Consider the following 22,652-nt stretch of genomic DNA (forward strand, 5'->3'; position numbering starts at 1 on the left):
TTTACTTCAATGGAGGGCACCGTATTTGTTTTATGAATGTCTGCCCTTCCTTGAAGATAGTGGTTAACTGGCCTGGCCTGCTGTCAATAGGAGTGTGTTACCTAATCGTCCTCGGGACAGGCGTCTGGGCCTCCAGAGAGAGAGAGAGAGTGCGAGGAAGAACAACACATTTAGAGAACAACAACAATGCCCTAAAAACGTTACACAGAGGACCCTAGACTTATTTCTCTCATCCCTCTCACTGAAATCTACATGCATGTCTAAAATCTGAGAACATAGCAACAAACAATAGAGTCCAAATTGAGTCCAGTGAGACAGCATTGATATGAACATTGCCTAAGTTTGGTTTCTACCTGTTTTAAGTCTGGGACTGGTAGCAGCTCCTCTAGTCTAAAAAGGAATTATAAAATACAGTGTCTGCAAAGCTGTCAAAATCAGAGCCTACAGGGAAAACCTCCTGAGAGAGAGAAAGAAAGAGAGAGAGAGAGAGAGAGAGAGAGAGAGAGAAAGAGAGAGAGACAGACAGACAGACAGACAGAGACAGAGAGACACTTAAAACTGACTGAATGCAAATTTGCTCTCTCTTTACTGGTTTCCTTGGTGACCTCTTTTGGATAAAAGTGAAAACAGAGATTTAGGATAGCTACAAAAAGCTCCCCAAACATTTCCTTTCCTTTCAAGCTGATATATTATACTTGCATATTCACTGTTTGGTGGAATACAGCACACGTCTGGCATAAAACACATCGGGTAGGAGCAAACATTCAGTGTTTTGCCGCTTTCTGGTTCTCAGTCATAATATAGTTTTTGTTTCTTGTTTGGAAGACAACATACTGTGGTGTAAGTAAGTAAGTCTTCAGGTTGTATGTCTTCTTATTCTATATTGTGAAATGCTCTACAATTCGATACTGAACAGTAATTAAGACAACAGAACTGTGCATAATTCAAGCAGTAAGCCTATGAATGTGACATGAATAACATAATTTCTATTACAATGAGATAGAGTTGGTGATTGTAAATTGATGCAAGAAGCAGGAGACAGTTAAAACTATTTCTCCTCCCAACCTACATATTCTGAGGAGAATTGCCATTTAATAGAATTGAGGATGTAACTGAGTGACAATATTTAAAAAAAAACATATGGGTCCAATACTCATGTATTTTACATTATACAGGATGAATATTATTTGAAAACCTGTTTTTTTTAATCTACAGTGCCCTGCGTAAGTAATGGGATAATGAAGTATTTTTTCTTCCTTTGGCTCTACACTCTTATGACACTCAAAACTTACTATGAGGTTAAAGTAGAGTTTGCCAGCTTTTATTTGATAGTATTTTTGGTTTCACCATTCAGAAATTACACCACTTTTTATGCTGAAATTGTAACACCAATATGTACACAAATACTATGGTAAATTTAAAGACAATATTAGCCTTAGCAATCACACACCCAGTGAAGAGATCAAAGGACAACAGATGGTCTTAGAAATGCAATAAAAGAGGTGAGGTTAAAGTGAGGGCTGACTAGGGGGTTGACTCGAGGGTAGGAATACAGTGAAGCTGCAGAAACAGGATAGAGTGATCTAAGGACAGGATAGATGAGTAATAAACACAGTTGTAAACAGCCAGGACAAATGGCTTTAGAAAACAGCCTGGGTCAATTGATCTCTCAGCAGACTGACCGACGCCAGGTCAGGTGGGCGTAGCCCCCTGGATGACGAAATGTAGTTCTTGAATGTTATTGGTGTATGTAGACAGGAATTAGAAGTTTGTTGAATGGAGGGCGTTGACCTGTGTGATGTTTATAAAAAGACAGGTAACGGAAGTGGAAAGGGGTTCAACTTTGCAAATCTGAAACGGCTTCTTTCTCTGTGAATAAAGTCTCTGAAGGAATCAACAGCTCTGGTTAACGGTATTTTATTTCAAAATACTATTATTTAAATTCTACGACAATACCATCAAATAAAAGCTGACAATCTCTACTTGAACAGTAGTAATTGTTTAATTTGAAATCCAAACTTTTGGAGTGAAGAGCCAAAAGAATAAAAAAAAATGTTCCACATTACTTACGCAGGGCACTGAATTTGTTTTATGAATGTCTCCCCTTCCTTGAAGATGGTGGTTAACTGGCCTGGCCTGCTGTCAATAGGAGTGTTTTACCTAATCGTCCTTGGGACAGGCGTCTGGGCCTCCAGGAAGTCCAAACAGGAGGAGAAGAAATGCACTGGGAACCTTAGTGAGGTTGCCATGATTGGTGGTCGGAACCTCAACATCTGGGTCAGCATATTCACTACTACAGGTATGTAACCATTACCAACCTAACATGTAAATCTGGGCTGCAGGGTTGTTGATTCTGTCAGACTCATGTAGCAGAGGTCCACTAAAGCCCTGCACACCACCATAATTACCTGCCACTTTAGTGTAGTCTTACAGTTGCCAACACGCATTACGTGTGGATAATACAGTAGGCCAGGGTTCTCTCAGTTCTCTCCATGAAATGTAGTGTAGGGTACTAAGAAAAGTGCTATACAAAATAAATGCATTGTTATTATTATTATTATCATTACAGTTATTATCATTAAAAACTTCATAATAGGGGCGCTTAGTGGCGTAGCACACTAATGCGCTTACCACGTAATCGCAAGGTTCCTGGTTCGATTCCGACCCTTGATCTATCTTGCATGTCATCCCTCCTCTCTCTCCCATCCTTCCTGTCAATCTCTACTGTCTCTATCCCAATAAAGCAGAAATGCCCTAAAAACAAAACAAAACTTCATAATAGAGTGAAACGTCAGCATTTTCGGCTGGGGCAGCCTTCTCTCGTCCACTCGATGTAAAACACTGCTCAATCAAACATCTTTCTGTCATAACTGGCGACATCATTTAATATTTCGGGGATATTAAATAAAAGTGTACGAGCCAGTGACAACTGATAAATCCACTATTGACAGTTGAAGTAAATTTTTTATACTTTTTGGCTCGTCATCTGTCAAACAGCAGAGATACACTAGCACCGCTATCTACCTAAACCAACTAACAATAGGAGGTGGAGATCGACTGCATAAACTTCTTGTGAGGGATCTCACTCCTGCTGCTTTGACTACAGGCTACCAGAGACCACTATTGACTCTTTTTGTTATTTTGTGTTCAGTCTTGAACTTACGTTCCTGTATGTACCCGTGCTACCGCGCTTATCTAAGTAAAGCCTACGTTTTGATTATTGCAACTTTGAGTCCTGTCTCCTTCTTGCACTTGGGTCCACCTGAAACCCTGTTACACTTCCATCTGATTTAGCCTCATTTGTCATTGATTAGATATGGTAATGTCATTGTAGATCAGAGGTTCTCAACCTTGTTTAGACCAAAGACCCCATAACTAATTATCAAGTTCCCTGCCCCTCCCCTCATTTTTTCCCTTAACAAATCCTCTTACAATGTTGCGATTTGCCGATGTTTGTTGCCATCCTGTCTCATGACTAAATTGTTCCAGAAATGTAGTCATAATTTAATATAACTCCAGAAGGTGCATCACATTGTATTTTACAACGCGTACAGCCAGGAGGGGGCGGTAGATCTGTCTGAGGGGGCTTTTCATAAATCCCAATGCAATAGTTACAACATACAATATTTTAAGTTTCACATTTGGATCCAAGATTGACGTGCTGTAAATGTTCTTCAGCATTTCTCCGCTTAACTAGCTCTGTTTGCGCAAAGCGTAACATCTGTCAGATTAGCCGCGGGCTCAAGTTATAATGTCGATGAGCGTGCTAGCTAGCCAACATTCCCCGAAGCTTACACTAGGGACCTAGGTTCGTTACACAAGGTAACCATCGAGGCATTATGTCGAACTAGTAAGGGCTCAATAGCCCTGGGGCTACGAACACAAGCTAGCCAACCCTTCTCTGAACAGTGGGCTAAGATGTCTCACTAAAGGTGAGAACACATTTGCTTGTGAAAGCTAGCCAAGGGCTCAGCCATCCAGAGACAATGAGTCAATTAGTTAGTCGGCCGCCCAAGTGCTAGCCGTACCCTACACAAGGCACCTAGCAAGTTATAATAATAACCTGAGGAATGATCGTCGAGCTAGCAAGGGTTCAAAAATTCCAAAGAATTGCGAGCACACAGGCTAGTTACAGACATTCTCGTGTTAGCCTGCCATCTCAGACAGTTAACAGGTGTTCACGAGGTGAAAATCATTGAACTTGGCTCACCAAATTCTTTGCATATTTTCCTTGAATGCCGAGCTGAATCACAGGATTCAAGCAAACAGTGCTTCAGTTGTTGGAGACAACACACATGCACTGCACACACAAGAGGAGGCTCAAAGAATAATTATAGCTGGATTTCCTGTGCGTACACGTCCCTGTCATTCTGTCTATAAGACAGAATGTCAACTATTGAGCAGATGGTTAGGCAGAAGCATATGTAATATGTGGGAGGCTACACTGACTTGGGAGCCTATAAATAATAACCTAAATAAAGACCTTTTACTCCATTGTTTACGTTGTTGTGGTGATAGGAGACTTTGTAAATATTGATGGATGTGTAGCTTCAAATCATGTTTTAAAAAAGTAATACTGTTCTCCAGAACTGTCATTTTTTTGAGAGCAGATGTGGAATGTCATAAAAATCAATTGCTATGTTTAAGTTTTGTTGGTGGCCCTACCTGCAGAAATCACTGACAGCATACTTAATGATTAATTGTCCTTCTGTGTGACCATCCTTTCTACAGCAACATGGGTGGGAGGAGGCTTCATCCTAGGCAATGCTGAGGTGGTCTATGACCCAACCAAGGGACTGGCATGGGCCATTGGACCTATTGGTTTCTCCCTCAGCCTGATTGTAGGTAAGACTGGTGTTCACAGATAACGTGCAATTGTCCCCCACCGATGAAATCGGGGAGGGGATTACGATTTGGTCTGTGTCTTTTCGTATGTCACAGAATTCTGTTAGTCTGAAACTTGGGTGAATGATGCATCTTGTCATACAGATACAGCATTTACTAAATTACACTGATTTTGACGAAACTATGCTGAAAGATGCATCTCACCATAGTGATTGTTGAGGAGTTTCGAGGTGATGCCAAATCATGTCATGATTGTACGGCTAAAGTGAAAGATTGTCATCATTAAAAACATCATAATAGCGTGCAAAGAGGAGAGTGCACCTCAGGCTGCACCTTTTGGACTTCACAATGTATCAAATAAGCACTACAAGCTCCTGTAACTTTTCAGCCAACCTCAAATCCGTAGACTGCCTTCAAATAAACACAATTGGCTGTAAGAAGCAAAACTGATAATGAATCAAATAGGCACCACCCATTCTGGTAACCTTTCGGTCATACGTTTGAATAATTGTCACCAATTCACACAAGAAGGGGCGCTTACATCATTCCTGGGGGATGGTTACCGTACACTTGTTTTCACATTGCATTGATGATGATCACTTAAATTGTCAGAATTTTCAGGGATATCCTTCAAATGAATAGTACTTCTATCGTACAACTTCTATCGTACAACTTTTGGAGTATAGAGAAGAGAAAATGCTTCACTATCCCATTACTTACGCAGGACCATGTATTTGTATAGGCCTAGCCTATAGTATTGTATTACTGTTTCTATGTCATGATGTTGGTGTTAAGCGACACTTGATTTGCATGATATTTTTCAACTTTGGTTAAAGTGGCTGCGATTGAGACCTCAAACAAATTTCCATAATTTGATTAATTCCATTGTATTTTATTAATGATGTAATTAAATATTATACATATTAGCTTCATTTTGAGCCAAAAAGGTAAATGACTTGGCTCAGCTTATCAATTCTCTGTGTAGCATCTTTAAGTTTGTATGCTCCTATTTAGAACAAACATTGATGACAGACCAACACCATTGGAAGTCAATATTCCATTAACACAATATTTAAAATATTGTCACTTCAGGTGCTCTCTTCTTTGTCAAACCAGTCAGAGAAAAAAATTATGTCACCATCATGGATCCATTCCAGGAAAAGTACGGGAACACACTAACTGCTGTTCTCTTCATCCCATCACTCCTGGCTGACATCTTCTGGATAGCCTGTGTGCTTGGTGCATTGGGTAAGACAGACACAGTGTGGTGCTGACATCTTCTGGATAGCCTGTGTGCTTGCTACATTGGGAACGTCATACACATATATTTTGTACAATGTGATGTTGGGTGGTTCTCTGATGCACCTGAAGCTTGAATGAGAGGGCGCACCTTTATAGCATTTCTTAGAGTCATATATGATAACTGTACAGATAATCTGTCCAAGCAGACTGTGCGTGAATGACACTTGTTATCCACACCATTGCACTTACTAGAAACACTTTAATTTTCCCACTGTCTCAGTTTCTGGGATGAAACAGAGTGTAGTACCTCTGAAAAATGGGGAAGAATGAAACACCTATGAAATGAACACAGGACTCAAATGTATTAAAACCATGATCTATCTATCTATTAACCATGATCATGATGTATGTGCATAAAAGGCACTACTAACATTAATAGATGCACCACTAATGATTTGCAAATGTTAACACATCATTAATACAGACATTGTAAATGATCTGCAGTATAAATGGTTTGTTAATTCAAGTTTTAAAATGGATGGTTCAGCCTAATTTTATGTTTAGGTGAAATATCATCTTACCCTGAGTTGTCCTCAAAGGTCAGTTGTGAAAGATTATCTGGTTCTTCGTTATCTACTTTGCTAACGCAGCACAGGCTAACAGTTAGCAGCGCCGTCCCAGTAGACAGGATTCCAACAGTAACTAGTTTAGCGTTGTTGAAATTACATGCCAAAATCTTCTCATAGAAACTTCAAACAAAGTTTTGTTGCGAGTTACACTTGAAAGGATACAGTCTCTTCAATCGATTTGCTCAGAACTTTATATTTGATAGCCTGTGTTATTGTGTGATTTACAAAAATGAATATTGATTGGTTGCTTTCAAATAATTCTGTCCTTGGGCTTCTCATGAATCAAATAGAAATGGACATTTCTTATTTGTTCTGTGTGCATGTTGTGTGCACCTGACTGTGTCCAGGGCTGAGTTTGTTATTTGACATGTGTGGATGGAGGCTGTGCACCTGCTGTAGAGCTTTGATACGGCTCGAATCTGACGGGACTCCACCAGGGGTTGGGTCTCCCTCAAATTTCTAAGAATGGAAGGACCGAAATTATTAATTTTGTTATAATATAGTTACCTCACACAGTATGCTGAGATCTTCCCTGGAAGATATTAATTATTATTCCCAATATTAACTTCAATGCGTGTCATTGAGGTACAGTAAGCCTATACATTAGAATTGCTCAAAGATGACGTGTAATACGTCAAGTGTAATACCCCCAAGAAAAAGGCAAATAGACTCACTACCGGAGATGGCGATGTTAGCCTGTGGTGGGTAGCAAAGTAGATAACAGAGAACCGGAGAATGTTTCATTATTGGCCTATGAGGACAACTCAGGGTAATATCATATTTCACCTAAACATGAAAATAGGCTGAACCATAACTATAAGTGTTTTCACATTTTGTTGATTATATCAAACATATTTTTTAGTTTGAAGTGACACTTCCTAACCATTTCTACTTGACAGTAACATGCTCCTCAAACTCAGTGATTTCATCCAGGCTACCTTCATCCAGTGCATTATTATACAACACAGTATAATGCACATTGGTCATATACATAATGATGGACATGAGAGGCACAATTGTCCATGCATACTTGTCATGTCATGGAGGGAACAAAACTCACTTCATCCCAACCAACCATTGAACTGTGGCTTGTAATCTCAGTAGAATGCGACCAGTGTACAGTATGATGCTTTTCTCTAGGGGGGACAGTCAGTGTAATCATGGACATCCCATCCCCCCTGGCCGTGGCCCTGTCTGCAGCTGTAGCAGTCCTCTACACTCTGCTGGGAGGACTGTACTCTGTGGCCTACACTGATGTCATCCAGCTCATCTTCATGCTCGTCAGCCTGGTAAGGTGGAGGGGGGGGGGGGGGGGGGAGGCTTGATCCAAAACAGTTTTACTAGCAAAAGGGTTCGGTACACAGGTTGGCAGTCTATAGGTAGCGTATATCCAGAAAAGGGGTAGGCAAAACAGAGTACAGTACACAGGTAGTCAAATTCCAAGATCAAGGCAGATCGTCCAACAGGGAGAAGGCAAAAAAGGCGAAGTCAAAAAACACTCAAAGATCAAAACCATGAAAACTAGACACTAAGGTAATTGCTGGCACTTCTTTGTTTGTTTTTAGTCTTTAATTCCGTTAATTGTGATTCCACTCCGATTGTTTTCACGAGGGACGAGGGACTCAACACCATCTGATTTATGTTCCAACTTTCTCCCCTCATCTGTGGATTTACTGGACATTCTGGTCAAAGGTGCTTTGGCCCTTGGCCAAGCAGTGAGGCGGAGATGGAGAGGTAAGCGTGCCGGGGTTCTTGTGCGCTTCTGGCACTTCTGGTACACTTCAGGGAGAGAGGATTACGCTCGCCTCTACCGGGAATACTCCTCTCAAATGTCCGCTCACTGTGCAACAACTTGGGCGAATTGTGTCTTCTTATCAGGACAAATAGAGACTTTTCTCTCACTCTGTTTTGTGTTTCACGGAATCGTGGCTGATTGAATCTTCACCGGACTCCACTGTACAGCTGCCCAGCATCCAGCTGTTACGTGCGGATCGCGACCCGATACTTTCATGCAAAACGAAAGCTGGAGGGAATCTTTTTTCCTCACCTGCAGAGCGTTTTAATCTCCACGTGAATTCACTTCTTTTATATAGGCTGGTGTTTACATCCCTCCGCAAGCTGATGTGAAAGTGGCTCAACGTAAACTCGCTGACCAAATATTAGGAATGGAGAGAAGGAGAGAGAAGTATTCCTCAGTTATTGTCCTTGGGGACTATAACAAGGGCAACTTAACTCACAAAGTCCCTAAATATAAACAGTTAATCAAATGCCCGACAAGGGAGGAGAAGATTTTGGATCATTGTCACAGCACCATCAGCAGAGCTTATCACGCAGTTCCCCGCGCGGCTCTGGGACTATCTGACCACGCTCATCTGATCCCGGCATACAGGCAGAAACTAAAACTTTCTAAACCTGCTGTGCGGAGATCTAAGAATTGGAGCAACAGAGAAGCAGTGGAGGAGCTGCGTGACTGCCTAGATAACACGGACTGGGATATTTTTAAGACTGCTTCCAACAGCCTGGATGAATACACAGGCTGTGACGTCATACATCAGCTTCTGTGAGGACAGATGTATTCCAACACGCACCAGGGTGAGTTACAACAATGACAAGCCCTGGTTCACAGCAAGACTCAAACAGCTTCGTTTGGAGAAGGAGAGGGCTTTCAGGAGTGGAGACAAGGAAAGGTTTAGACTGGCTAAGTACACGTTTGGCAAGGAGATTAAGGAGGCCAGGCGACAGTACTCAAAAAAACAGATCACAGACTGCAAAACCAAATCCTCCCACTCTATGGATAACCTCAGACTTGCAAACGACCTGAATGACTTCTACTGTAGATTTGACAGACAATGGAACAGTCCTGACTCTGACCCGCACAACCAACCCCCCTCACACTTCCCTATCATACTTCTTCTTCCCAGCCTGGACAGAGACACTACCCCCCCCTCCCTACACAATGGACCCAGACAGCCCCCTCTCCCCATTCACACCTCTCTCCATCCAGGAGAGAGACCTCCACAAACTGTTAATGAGTCAGAACCCCCGCAAGGCAGCTGGACCAGACACTGTCTCCCCCTCCACACTGAAGCACTGTGCAGACCAGCTGTCTCCAGTGTTTACGGACATCTTCAACACCCTGGTTGAATGCATGGTACCTGCCTGCTTCAAAACATCCACCATCATCCCCGTTCCCAAAAAGCCGAGGATCACAGGCCTTAATGACTATAGACCAGTCGCCCTAACCTCTGTGGTAATGAAGACCTTTGAGAGCCCACCTCAAGGCCATCACCAACCCCCTCCTCGACCCACTGCAGTTCGCCTACAGAGCCAACAGGTCTGTCAGGTCTGTCGCAGTCAACATGGGACTCCACTTCATCCTCCAGCACCTAGACTCCCCCGGCACCTACGCAAGGATCCTGTTTGTGGACTTCAGCTCCGCATTCAACACCATCGCCCCAGCTCTTCTCCAGGACAAGCTATCCCAGCTGAGCATGCCTGAGCCCACCTGCAGGTGGATCACTGACTTCCTGACAGACAGGAAGCAGCACGTGCGGCTGGGCAAGCTTGCCTCGGAGCCCCGGACCATCAGCACTGGAGTCACACAAGGCTGTGTGCTCTCTCCTCTACTGTTCTCCCTCTACACCAACAGCTGCACCTCTAACCACCTGTATGTCAAACTCCTGAAGTTCGCGGATTACACAACCCTCATTGGATTAATCTCCAATGGGGATGAGTCCGCCTACAGAGAGGAAGTTGACAGCCTGGCTTCCTGGTGCAGCCAGAACAACTTGGAGCTGAACGCCCTAAAAACTGTAGAGATGGTAGTAGACTTAGGGTGAAGCCCAGGCCCAACCGTCCCTCTCATCATGTGTGACTCCCCAGTTAACTGTGGAGTCATTCAGATTCCTGGGGACAATAATTTCACAGGACCTCAGGTGGGCGGAGAACATCACCTCCACCATCAAGAAGGCCCAGCAGAGGATGTTCTTCCTGTGGCAGCTGAAGAAATTCAACATGCCGCAGAAAGTGATGGTCGAGTTCTACATAGCCATCATTGAGTCCAAGGACGAAGGCAGATTGCAGCGGACCATTCGGTCAACCGAGAAGGTCATCGGCTGCGACCTGCTGTCTCTCCTGGACCTGTTCCACTCCAGGACCAGTAAGAGAGCAGGAAAGATCATAGCTGATCCTTCCCATCCTGGTCACCACCACTTTCATAGACTTCCATTCCGGCCTAAACCTTGCGCCACCTGAACAGTTTCTTCCCCATGGCAGTGGGGCTCACAAACAAGCTACCTGCCTCTCACTGACCCTGGGACTTCCACCCCACCCTGTCTCACACATACACACACACACACACACACACACTATGCACTGACGGTGTAATTTATAATTATTTAAAATTATTCTAATTCATAGTGTACATGCCCCATACCCATTTCACAGCCTCTAACTATTTTGTAAATTTTTTGTTAATATTTGCTTATATATTGTTTTTTTTATATATTGTTTTTTATGTCCCATGCACCAACCTCACCAAGTCAGTTTCCTGTATGTGCAAATATACTTGGCCAAATAAAAGAATTCTGATTCTGATTCTGAACAAAAACAAAGACAAACAACACTAATGCACAGGACGGGATGTTACACTGAAGATCTCAGTACACAGTAAAATCACTCTTAAATTTACACTTTTAACTGTGTTGAATTTTTTGTGTTGTTTTTAATCAAATATGTGTTATTATGCACACTTCATAGAGTTGGAAAAATGTAACATTGGGGCTTATACAACTCTGAGAAGTGTTCAAGCATGTTAAAAAATGTTTTAACTACAGGTAGTGTAATTACAAAATAACTCTTATTTACTCCAAGCAGTGTCTGAATTTTCAAGTGTAAACAATGTTTTAACTACAGGCAGTATTATTATTGCCTTTTTAAAGTCAATCCATCTTTCAGGAAAATAAAGACAGAAATTAGTTATGGCATCAAAGGGTTGATTTTTTTTAAGTTACAACTCAACAAAGCAAACAGTATGGTACAACAAACAGACATGAGTCATCCCTGCTATAAGACATCTGAAGATTGAATGGTCTGTGATACACAAAACATTGAACATCAAATCCAACAGGACCTTTCCTGGTCTTTACCACTTTGTAGGAATGAATGCTTGTCAAAACACAGTGTGTCTAAAGCATAAGTTGCTAACAATATGTGGTCCCTGTTAACAAGTACAGAAGAAATATGGTAAAATGTTGGCATCTCTTGCTCAACTTTTCCAAAAACCACCAGATCTGGGCGATACATATAGCCATGGTGTTTAACCCACTTCACATTCAGAACCTTACTACCAGCAGACAACTTCAATGCATTTGCTATGTCAGTACCGCCTTCCATTACTTCCAAAGATATCATTTTTCCTGGCCCCACATCCAACTTTGCCAACTCTGCCATGTGATTTTGATGCTTCTTGGTTAAAATTTTAGTTATGTTTTTAAAACTCTTGAGCTGTCTTTTAAAAAAGTTGTGTTTACCTTCAGAACACATACACCAACTATTAAGTATTTTCTGAATGCAACCTGGATAATGTATTATAAAACTGTGTTTTGGTAGCAACTTCTTCTCAGGGAACAAATGCTTGAGTAATCTGTGGTGCTCTGCTATCAAGTGCTTTAAATAGACAATAATACCAGTTGGTAACACTGGAGAAAATATAATGTTGACAATCTGAAGTAACAAGAGAAGCAGATCTTAATTTTTTATCAACAACATCACCAAAATAAGTGGCACATTGTGTAGTAGGCACCAAGATTGATTGTGGTGTCACACTTCCCAGTGCGGTCCCTAGGTGTCCTCCTCCGGCCGACCACTGTGCCACCTCATCACAAACTTATCTCCTGCACCTGTGTGTAATTGTCACTAATGCTTTATCTATCCTCACTTCCCTTCACTCCCCGCTTAGTCTTCACCGTTTGTTCAGTTAGTTGGTTGCATCGTGAACGTAAGCTATTGGAATATACGAGTACTGTTTTTGAGACTGTGTTCTCCCCTTTTATTTTCGAGTCTTGAGTCTGTGTTTGTATCCTGTTTTGGCTGCACTTCCTTAAGTAAGGATCCTTTTGTTTGGTACCGCTACCTACTTGCTTACTATACCAAAATGTTACAAAACCCAGAGTTTTTTCATAAAGCCATAGTTGAAGCTCTGAACCCTTAACTCCAAATCTTTAGGTGACATGTGCGTCTTGTCTTGCACATACTGTAGTGACAATTTCAACTCGTATTGTGCAACGCCTCAATAATATCATGCATTATATCAACTGAGAAGTTCTCACTGCTATGAAAATAACATAAAGAGTTTAACAAGCAACCCTTTTACTGTAACACCAAACACATAAGGCAGAGATGGATTTGCCTTCATCTGTCGACAGTGTTCCTGCATATTTTTATTCCTTAACACTATTTTAGGACTGTCTTCAGAGAACTCTGTCTGAAAATCATATTTTTCTGCTCAGCAAAAACGACAGCAATGAACGACTGAACCAAACCAAACAAACAATGTATGCCGAGATTGTCACCATTTACTTGTACAATAGTACCATGAGTTTGGCCTTCAAAGCAGGGAATCTTAATCCCATCACTTTCTAATATTTTCAGATCTTGTACCAATGGGCCAATTAAAGAGTGCACATAAATGGATGTTGGTCTGAGAAGAATTGTATTTAGGTTAAATGTTTCTTAACGTGAAGTAAATGGTTCCTAACTTGTGAATGCCCTACTTTGATCTGAGAGGGTTTGTAGTTTCAAAATCATCATAAAAGAGCTGAATTTGTAGGGCATATTTTTCCTGCAAGAACAAACTGATTCTTAAAGAAGGACCCATCACTTACATCATAAAGCTTACTATCACTGGGGCATTTGACTGGCTGCAACATCTCAAGGATGTGTTCATTTCTATAAATAGACTATAAAGTCTGCAAAAGTATCACCCCACTTTAGTAAGCTAATGTCATGGACTAGTCTGATCAGGTTGCCTCGTAATTGCAAACAATAGGGAACTATTTCAGATTGTGCAGGACTGAAAGCAGTGAACACTACACCATGTGCAGTACTGTTTTATAAAAAAAAAAATCCATTCAAAGTTGGGCTATACAGTGGTGATTGCCATAGCTGTACAGGATTCCAGCACACGAACTGTGCTCTCGTACCGTTGCCATGCAAATAACTACAGTATAGCACTCATGTGTTGTTACTTAATTCAGTCAATTTACCAGTCCAGAAACCGTGGGTTCTCAGGGTCATGGACCATATTATGACTAAAATGTGTTCTTCATTTTCACCCTCACTCTGTCTTGATCAAATGTGTGCTTAATGAGAGCAATGGCCTCCCTGCACTGCTCCTCTGTCAGTCCGAAACGTTAGGATATTAAATAAAACCAAGTACTTTTGCATCTGGAGATTAAGTGTGTGGTAACTTTTACTGTATTGGTGTGACATTTTTAAATTAACTTAATTCATGAAAAACTTACTCTGGGTGCTTCTTCATCCGTCCTCTGCCTTTTGCGATTTGGAGACTAATTTAAGATGAAAGTATCGCCGATACAATGAATCAATGATACAATGTAATAGCTCCTCTGAAGGGATCTCTAAACCCCATGTTGATGAGCTAGCTATAAGTCACTCACCAGCGCTTCCATTGCCTAGAGCAATTTTAAGAACACCAATGTTTGGACTTTGTAGGAGGTCTTGGAAGACTTCTTCATTAATCTCGGTCCCAGTGTCATCAAAGACTTTCACATTGGGGCGGGGATTGCAGGTAGTTCAAACTTCTTGGACAGACCAATACATTGTCTTCAGAGATTATAATTAGATTGACTAGACCTTTTTACATAGTTACAATTAACTCTTACCAAACATCCAATTCACACTTAAAAAAGGAAGGGTAAAGTGTAAATAGGGTAAATAGTAATCCTCGTAAAAACAACAGCACACATAATGGTAAGGCACTCGTAAATATGGCATGATAATAAATAACAAGACATGCAGACAGGTACATACAATAGACATGCTGATAGTAATCACAGCAAACTAAAAGGTAGTACGAACAAGTCAGTGTCATTTGTGACACATACACTACACAATTTTACCCTGTCTTAGCAGTCCCAGACACATTTTCATGATTGGGGAAAAATCCTCTGCATGTCGGCAGTCTCATCGTCTCATAATATGTGCACTCATGCCGACTCAAGATCAAAAGATTTTAGGCAGTGAAATCCTGTAATGTGAGCAGTTCCCTGACATAACATTTTTGAAACCCTAGGGATTGTTCCTGGACAGGGCAGTAATTTAGCCCATGCATTCCATAAAAGCTCAATTCACTTAATTCAAGTTTAGTGCTTTATACTGTATGTGTTTACTTTGTCTGTCCTAATCTCTGATCTTCCTTTTCAATTACAGTGGTTTTGTGTGCCTTTCATACTGATGAGCCCTTCCTCAGCAGACATCACTGTCACCGCAGTGACAAAACAGTATCAGGAGCCATGGACTGGCAGGCTGGAGCTGGCAGATGCAGGTCGCTGGCTGGATGATTTGCTACTAGTGGTAATGTTTTTTAAAGATACAGTCCTGAGCTTTTTCCAGCATGAGTTCATTGGTCATGAATGTGCTCTCCTAGACATACCTTCCACACGGGGGCCAAAGTTTTCAAATTGATGGAGTTTGATTTTGTCTTGAGAATGTGGTGAATTTTATTTTGTGATTTAATAAGGTATAACATTGAATACAATTATGTTATCCATGTATGACTATGGACCATACAGTTTACATTCAAGCCAAAGTTCAGAGGAAAACAATTGGCACATTAACTTCTGGTTTGTGTCTTTAACCTATTTGCATTAGATGTTCTACTTTAATGTACTCACCCAACTACATTGCATCCTGTTGCTTTGTCTTCTCTGTGCTGATTGTACTCTAAATTAGGTTTTGTCACCATTGGATTTTCCTTTCGCTGTTTATTTTTCAGACTCTAGGTGGAATCTGTTACCAGGCATTCTACCAGAGAGTTCTGGCTACAGCCTCAGTGGTTCAGGCTCAGATCACCTGCTACGCTGCATCTGTCTTCTGCTTCATCCTTTCCATCCCGCCTCTGCTCATTGGTGCTGTGGCGGCCTCCACTGGTACAGTCTCTCAAATATCTCCTATCTCCTCTATCTCTAATAAACTACCTCTGACACCCTGTATTGCTAAGCATCAACAAAACGAACCTTGAACCATACAAACTAATATCACTCATCGAACAAACTAAAATACATTTAAATGTATTTCATTTTACTAGCATAATGCATGTGCATCTCTTTTGCTTGACAGCAGTACGCTGGTTAAGTGGAATGTACTACCCCTATTTCAAGGCTTCAAAAGTATTGTCAAAAATAAAAGCACTCATGTTTTGTATTTAGTCGACAATCATTTGCATGCAATAACTGCAGATGTTGGGTATATTCTCTGGTGATGCTCTGCTAGGCCTGTACTACAGCAATCTTCAGTTGTTGTTTGTTTTGAGGTCCCTCTTCAGCAAATTAAATGCATGTTCAATTGGATTTAAATCTGGAGATTGACTTGGCCACTCTAGAACTTTCCAGTTTTTGGCCCTGAAAAACTCCCTAGTTGGGGTCATTGTCTTGCAGTATGATGAAACGCCATCCAATGAGATTGGAAGCATTTGCTCGTACTTCAGCAGACAAGATGTTTCTGTTCACTTCAGAATTCACCAATGAAGACAAGTGAGACAGTTCCAATGGCAGCCATACACGCCCAAGCCATAACAACCCCTTCACTGTGATTCACAGATGAGGTGGTATGCCAGGGATTTTGGGCAGTTACTTTTTTTCTCCACACTTTACACTTACTATCAATCTGGTACATCTTAACCTTTGTCTCATCTGTCCACAAGACCCTTTTCCAGAACTCTGCAGGCTCTTTTAGGTACTTTTTAGCAAACTGCAATCTGGCCATCCTGTTTATGTTGTTAAATAGTGGTTTACACCTCACAGTGTAGCCTCTGTAGTGCTGCTGGTCTTCTGCGGATGGTAGTCTCTGACACATTCACGCCTACCTCCTGGAGAGTGTTCCTGATCTGTGGGATCGTTTTGGTTTTTTTCTTAATTATGGTAAGCATTCTTCAGTCATCCACTGTAGAAGTATTCCTTGGTCTTCTAGGCCAAATCAGATTGCTGAGCTCACCAGTGGTTTTCATCTTTTTCCAAACTGTTGTTGTTGGCAAGCCTAATATTTTGGGTATGTTTATGATACTTTCTTTCTGATTTCTCAGCCCAATAATGGCTTCCTTGACTTGTAGTGACAACTCTTTGGTCTTCATGTTGACAGACACCAATAGCAGACTCCAAAGCAACATAAAGGCTAGAATCAATACTAGACATTGACAGCTCTCTTATGTCTGACTAACCAGAAACACCTGTAAAGCCAATTTTCTAATACTATTGGTTCCCTAAAATAGGGGGATTAGGGTTGCAATTTCTTATTGATGAAACCAATCAGAAAAAAATAACACATTGAATTACTTTAACCTTGTAGTAATTGTTTAATTTGAAATCCAAACTGTCGGAGTATAGAGCTAAAAGAAGAAAAAATGCTTCCTCTTTCCAGTACTTATGGAGGGCACTGTATAAGTTTGTAATGTTGTGAGCCTACAAGGTAAAGACCAAATATAGTTTTAATAAAATTCAAGCCGAGGACAACAAGAAATGGTGAACTACAATGCCCTTGTCCCTTGCCCAACCAAAAACCTCAACCGGAAAAACCGATAAGAGGCACTAAACCCTGAGCTGTCCCTACAAGAACCAAAGTCTGTCTCTCTACCTGCACTCCACTGTGCCCACAAGGCGGTGTTTAGCCTGCTTTGTTCCATATTTTAACACTTTTAACTGAGGTGATTTTATTACAGCACAGTAAATGCTTATGAAGACAACCACATTATTTTGTGAAAGGCATTGATCAAAAGAATTACATTTACGTTAAGATTTCAATAGGGTAACAGGAAATCAATTAAATAGGAAATAGTGCTATAACGTTGCCCTATTATTCTTTGACTAAGCGAAAATGCTACAGCGTTGTAGGAGAGACAACTTTAAACAAATCTGTCCCATGTCTGCTGCTTTCCCCACAGCACAGGGGAAAGTGGAGATGTGGCTAGAAATTAGTTTCTGTTTTAGCCACCCTAAGCATTCATTTTGTATCCCCAATTGCGCGTCCATGGCATGCCCACAGACATACAACTGTATCCGATGGCCCGCTCTCTGTCGTTTATCCCAACTCCGAAACTAATCCTCAAATCCTTGGGCTGCATCTCAAAAATGTTTATCAAAGCAATATTGATTATGAATTAATTAGGCAAAGCACAACAACTTGGGCTACAAACATACTGTAGTCACTGCACTGCACACAAACTGCGCACAAATCTCTCCCAAGTTACACAAACCTGTGGGATTCTCTCAAATAATGGCACCAAATAAAGCAATATAAATTCATAAATCCACAGAAATCTAATACACACTAGGCTACGGTGTAATCTACTGCAACATATTAGCTTTAATGCATAAACCTGGCAACTTTTGATTAATCAAGAGCATGTGATGTTGGATAACAGGTCATCATTTTACTTGTGATGAGATGGAGAGGATTTGGGGGGTGGTCCTCACATAAATTATTTAATCAAAGTAACAAGCAACAAATTAAACAAGCAAGCATTATATCAAACTTCAAATTGTAGTCAGTCTCTTGAATGTACAAATAATCACCTTTCAAATCAAGCAAACAACAGTCAAATTATATACGGACGATTTAAATAATGGAAAGAAATGCACACCGCTCATATAAGTGCTAGTCATTAAATCAAGGATATTCAGGTCTAGCGGCTATCATTCAGTATCTCACTGCTTGATATCACAGTCTAGATTTCATTAGCCAATCGGGGAGCTGGAATTCAACTGACGTTACCATGGTTACAATTTATTTATATATTTAACCAGACAAGTCATTAATAAAATTCTTATTTACAATGGAACAGAGAAATGTTTTAGCCTTATTATTAATAATAAGAAAAAAACATTTTTTGATAGTTTAGAGGTGTCCACATGCCAAGCCTACAGGCTGTAGGAGAGACCCTGCAGCACTAGCATTTTGAAAAGTAACTTTGAATACATGCATATTCTGTATATGAGGTTTTAGATTCACTTCCATACATTTCTTTTGTGAAGTGTAACAATTTTTTTCAGATCATACCTGTGAAAAACAATACTCTTCGTATTGACTACACTCCTGACTACAACTCTCCTGGATGGTTCTGCATCCTGTTGTTAGTTCAGTCAGCCAGAAACTGGTCAATATGGAGGAACAAATTAAGTCAGAAAGTGTATTTTCTTCACAGGTATGATCTGGAAAAGTGGTTACAGCTCCCAGAACAGTGACTGAATCTTTATCTTTCGACAGTGAATCAAAACAGGTGGAGCACTACATCGGGTGCCTACATCGGGTACCAAAAATGTTCCCTCTGATTTTTTTAAAACCGCATACGTACTGCCTCGAATTCCAGCTTCCCGATTGGCTGGGAAATATAGACTATGACATCAAGCAGAGGTGTGCCTTTCATTCCACTCAGGGCTTCTCACCAATGTGATTATGATTATATTATTTAACTGGTATTTGTTTGATTTGAAATCTCAGCATTTGTTCATTCAAGAGAATCAACTTTGGTTAATCGTTTGATTTAAAGCTTGCTTGTTTCATTCAATTTCTGTGAGTTTCAGCCCCCATAGGATAGACCTATAAACTCCTTGGACATAGTCACTGAGCTAAAACATTTTTAGTAATCAACCTGATAATGATTACATCGCCACATGATCACTGCAGAGTACATTGTGACAAGTTTGGTCAGAACCGTGAATAAACAGAGAGAACAGTGTTCCAATCGACAGAGATAATCCTGATTCCATACACACTGGACCGGATTAATCTGCTACAGTGTAGTGGAAAGATTTATTTGTTCAGAATGTCTTGCAGCATCATCAAACTGTTGACACAAGTGACATGTCTTTCAGTCACCCACACAACAGAGACGTAAAGAAAAGATCTTTGCCAGACATTTATGCTAAGTAACTACAGATAGTATTTAGAATTAGATGTTACACAGCTAGCTAGTACATTAGCTGCTACTTAACCTCATCCCAGGCTATTGCGCACAGCGCAAATAAGCCTGGAATATCAACCAGTCAAAGTTGGCCTTGTCCATAGAATTCTATGGGAGTGACCTTACTGAGTAAAGTATTTGTTATCGTTTAATTTTAGCGAATCACACTACTGCAAGGTGTGGCTCCAAATTGAGGCAGAACCTGGGCTTGAACCTTGAGGTGTGCTAGCAAAAACATTCCCCCTATACTGGGCTCAAAGGGAGAAAAAAACAATACTAGCTAGCTAGTTCACAAAAGACATAGCAAGCTAGCTAATAATGGCTTCACTGCTGAGAAAAAAGCCTGATACACCCTTAAAATCTGTGGTCGATCCTCCATGATCAACAGCAAAGGACATAACACTAGTAAAATCAGATTGTCTGGCCATTGATGGTGGTGGTCTTAACACGGAGCACAGAGATGGCCATGGCTTTTGTGACGTATACCTGTCGTTCTACACATGCAGTAATAATGATTGCCTTGGCAATTACGTATCACAATCCCATGTCTGCCATCTTTTGCTGTACTAGCCAAATTGCCATGTTCTGAGGGACCATGTCCGTTGTACTCATTCTATTTCTATGGTTGGAGCTGCTCTGTGGCAGTTCACCATTGTTCCACTGACCAGGGATGGGGGGGGGGGTCATTGCCGCCAACTGTCTTGCATATTTATTATTGTGTTGAGTTACCTGAAAAGTTACATTTGCCAAATACACGAGTACCACGTGACAAACAATGATTTTCACCGCTCTGGAGTATAATTATGACGCTCAACAAACTAGCTGAAATAGCTATATTTACTAATCTCCTATGGCACGTCCAATACAATTTGATGTTTGTCTTTGTCAGCTTGTTGATATTTTCATTCTCATGGCATTCTTTGATTATGATGCAATCTCTTTACCAGCATATAGGAAGGAGATTGTGGTTACTTAATGTACTTATGAATGGCTTTATTATCTCCCTCACTTAGACTGGAACCAGACCACTTTTGGTTTGCCCACTCCTTATGTCCAGGGAAAAGCAGGTATGATTCTTCCCATCGCCCTGCAGCACCTGTGCCCAAGTTTTGTGTCTCTTGCTGGCATCGGGGCCATTGCTGCTGCTGTGATGTCTTCGATTGACTCTGCCCTGCTGTCCTCTGCGTCCCTCTTTGCCCGAAACATCTACAAGAACATCATCAGCAAAAAGGTGAGGAACATTTTTTTTGCAAGTGATTTACTGAATTATTATGCCTAATTTATTTTCTAAAGCATTTTTTCTTCTATTTGTATCAACTGACCAAACTCAAAATGCCAAGCCAGACAGGATAATTCTATGCTTAAAAGCCTGCATCAGCGCTGGTTTGTTCTTGGGCTGCATTTCTGGATAGGTGAGAGCATAAACTTAACTACATGTCTCTTCTGCAAAGTGTTAAGTCAACGCCCATCCCCTTCATCATTTTAAACCCCACAGCTTTTGGATATCCACACATATTATTCAAGAGGGAGGGGATGAGAGAAGATTGGCCTTTTTCCTTTTAACAACTTCCAAGTTTATTGAATAGGGCCAGACGGGAAAAGTATACTTTTGTCTTATCACCTGACCTCTTGTTCTTGTTGTAGGCATCGGAAAAAGAGATCCTACTGGTGGTGAAAGTGTCCATCCTACTGTTCGGCATAATGGGGGCGGCCTTGGCAATGACAACGTCCTCTGTGTATGTTTTCTGGATCCTCAGTGGTGATGTGATGTACTCAGTAGTGTGTGCCCAGCTCATATGTGTCCTCTTCCTGCCTGGGCGGGTCAATGGGTATGGGGCCTTCGCAGGCCTTGTTATAGGGCTACTGCTGAGAGTCCTGGTCGGAGAGCCTCTGCTCGGTGTACCGGGACTTATGCCCCTCCCCTGGGATAGCGTGCATGAGGATGGGCGCCTATTGCAGGTTTTCCCTTACCGTACCAGCATAATGCTAGTGTCCCTGGCCACCATTCTTCTTGTATCACGTTTTGCCATCTTCCTTTTCCATAAGGGGCTACTGCCTGCACATTGGGATGTCTATAGACTTCATCAGCACAGACGGAATTCACTGAAGGATATGGCAGCTAAGGATGAGACTGAAAAGATTAGACTAAACACACAACAGCCCTACCTATCTCCTCATATGAGCAGAGAAGATGTGAGCTCTTTACAATGATTTCCATCTTTGACAGTAATGCACACCACACTGCCAAAGGCCAAGAACATACTGGGGTCAAACAACACAGTTCAGTCATGCACCATCATTCAATAACTTAAATGTTACATCTCTGAGGTTAATGTTGTTTGTGGAGAGTATGCCAACTTGCTCTAATTTACTGATATGAGCTATCTCCTTAGTGCGCTTCATGTTAAATCCCAACTCAGTCACTGCACACATCATGACACTGACAGATCTTTAGTGTTCAAGAAGTGACATTCTACTTTTTAAACATGATTTGAAGCTATACATAATTTGTTTCCTCACTTCTCTTCTGAAAACAAAAACAGTCTTGTTTTGGTTATAACAGTTGTTCTGTTGTCTTTGAGGTTATTAAGAAGTCATTCATCATTATCAACGGGTACAAAGGGAGGCAAAGTGTTTTTGTAAAAATGTAGCCGAAAATCCCCATTTTATTTTTCCCATCAGGATTTTTTCAAAGCGCTATGCGTTTTCCTTTCTGATTAATTATCATTTGTTTCTGATAA

At 41.1% G+C, this 22,652-nt stretch overlaps 1 protein-coding gene across 1 annotated transcript; it reads left to right on the forward strand.

The window, feature by feature from the left end:
- Positions 1–2,115: 2,115 nt before the first annotated feature.
- Positions 2,116–22,122, forward strand: LOC310820228 (high affinity choline transporter 1-like; the record flags this gene model as incomplete). The annotated part of the gene is made up of 8 exons (XM_083691813.1): positions 2,116–2,299; positions 4,732–4,845; positions 5,938–6,093; positions 7,857–8,005; positions 15,168–15,311; positions 15,733–15,886; positions 20,925–21,142; positions 21,556–22,122. 8 exons carry the CDS (start codon positions 2,116–2,118, stop codon positions 22,120–22,122), a joined length of 1,686 nt encoding a protein of 561 aa, XP_083547939.1.
- Between the last annotated feature and the right edge of the window lie 530 nt (positions 22,123–22,652).

Source organism: Argentina silus (genome assembly GCF_951799395.1).
Source record: "Argentina silus genome assembly, chromosome: 20".
Lineage (NCBI taxonomy): Eukaryota > Metazoa > Chordata > Actinopteri > Argentiniformes > Argentinidae > Argentina > Argentina silus.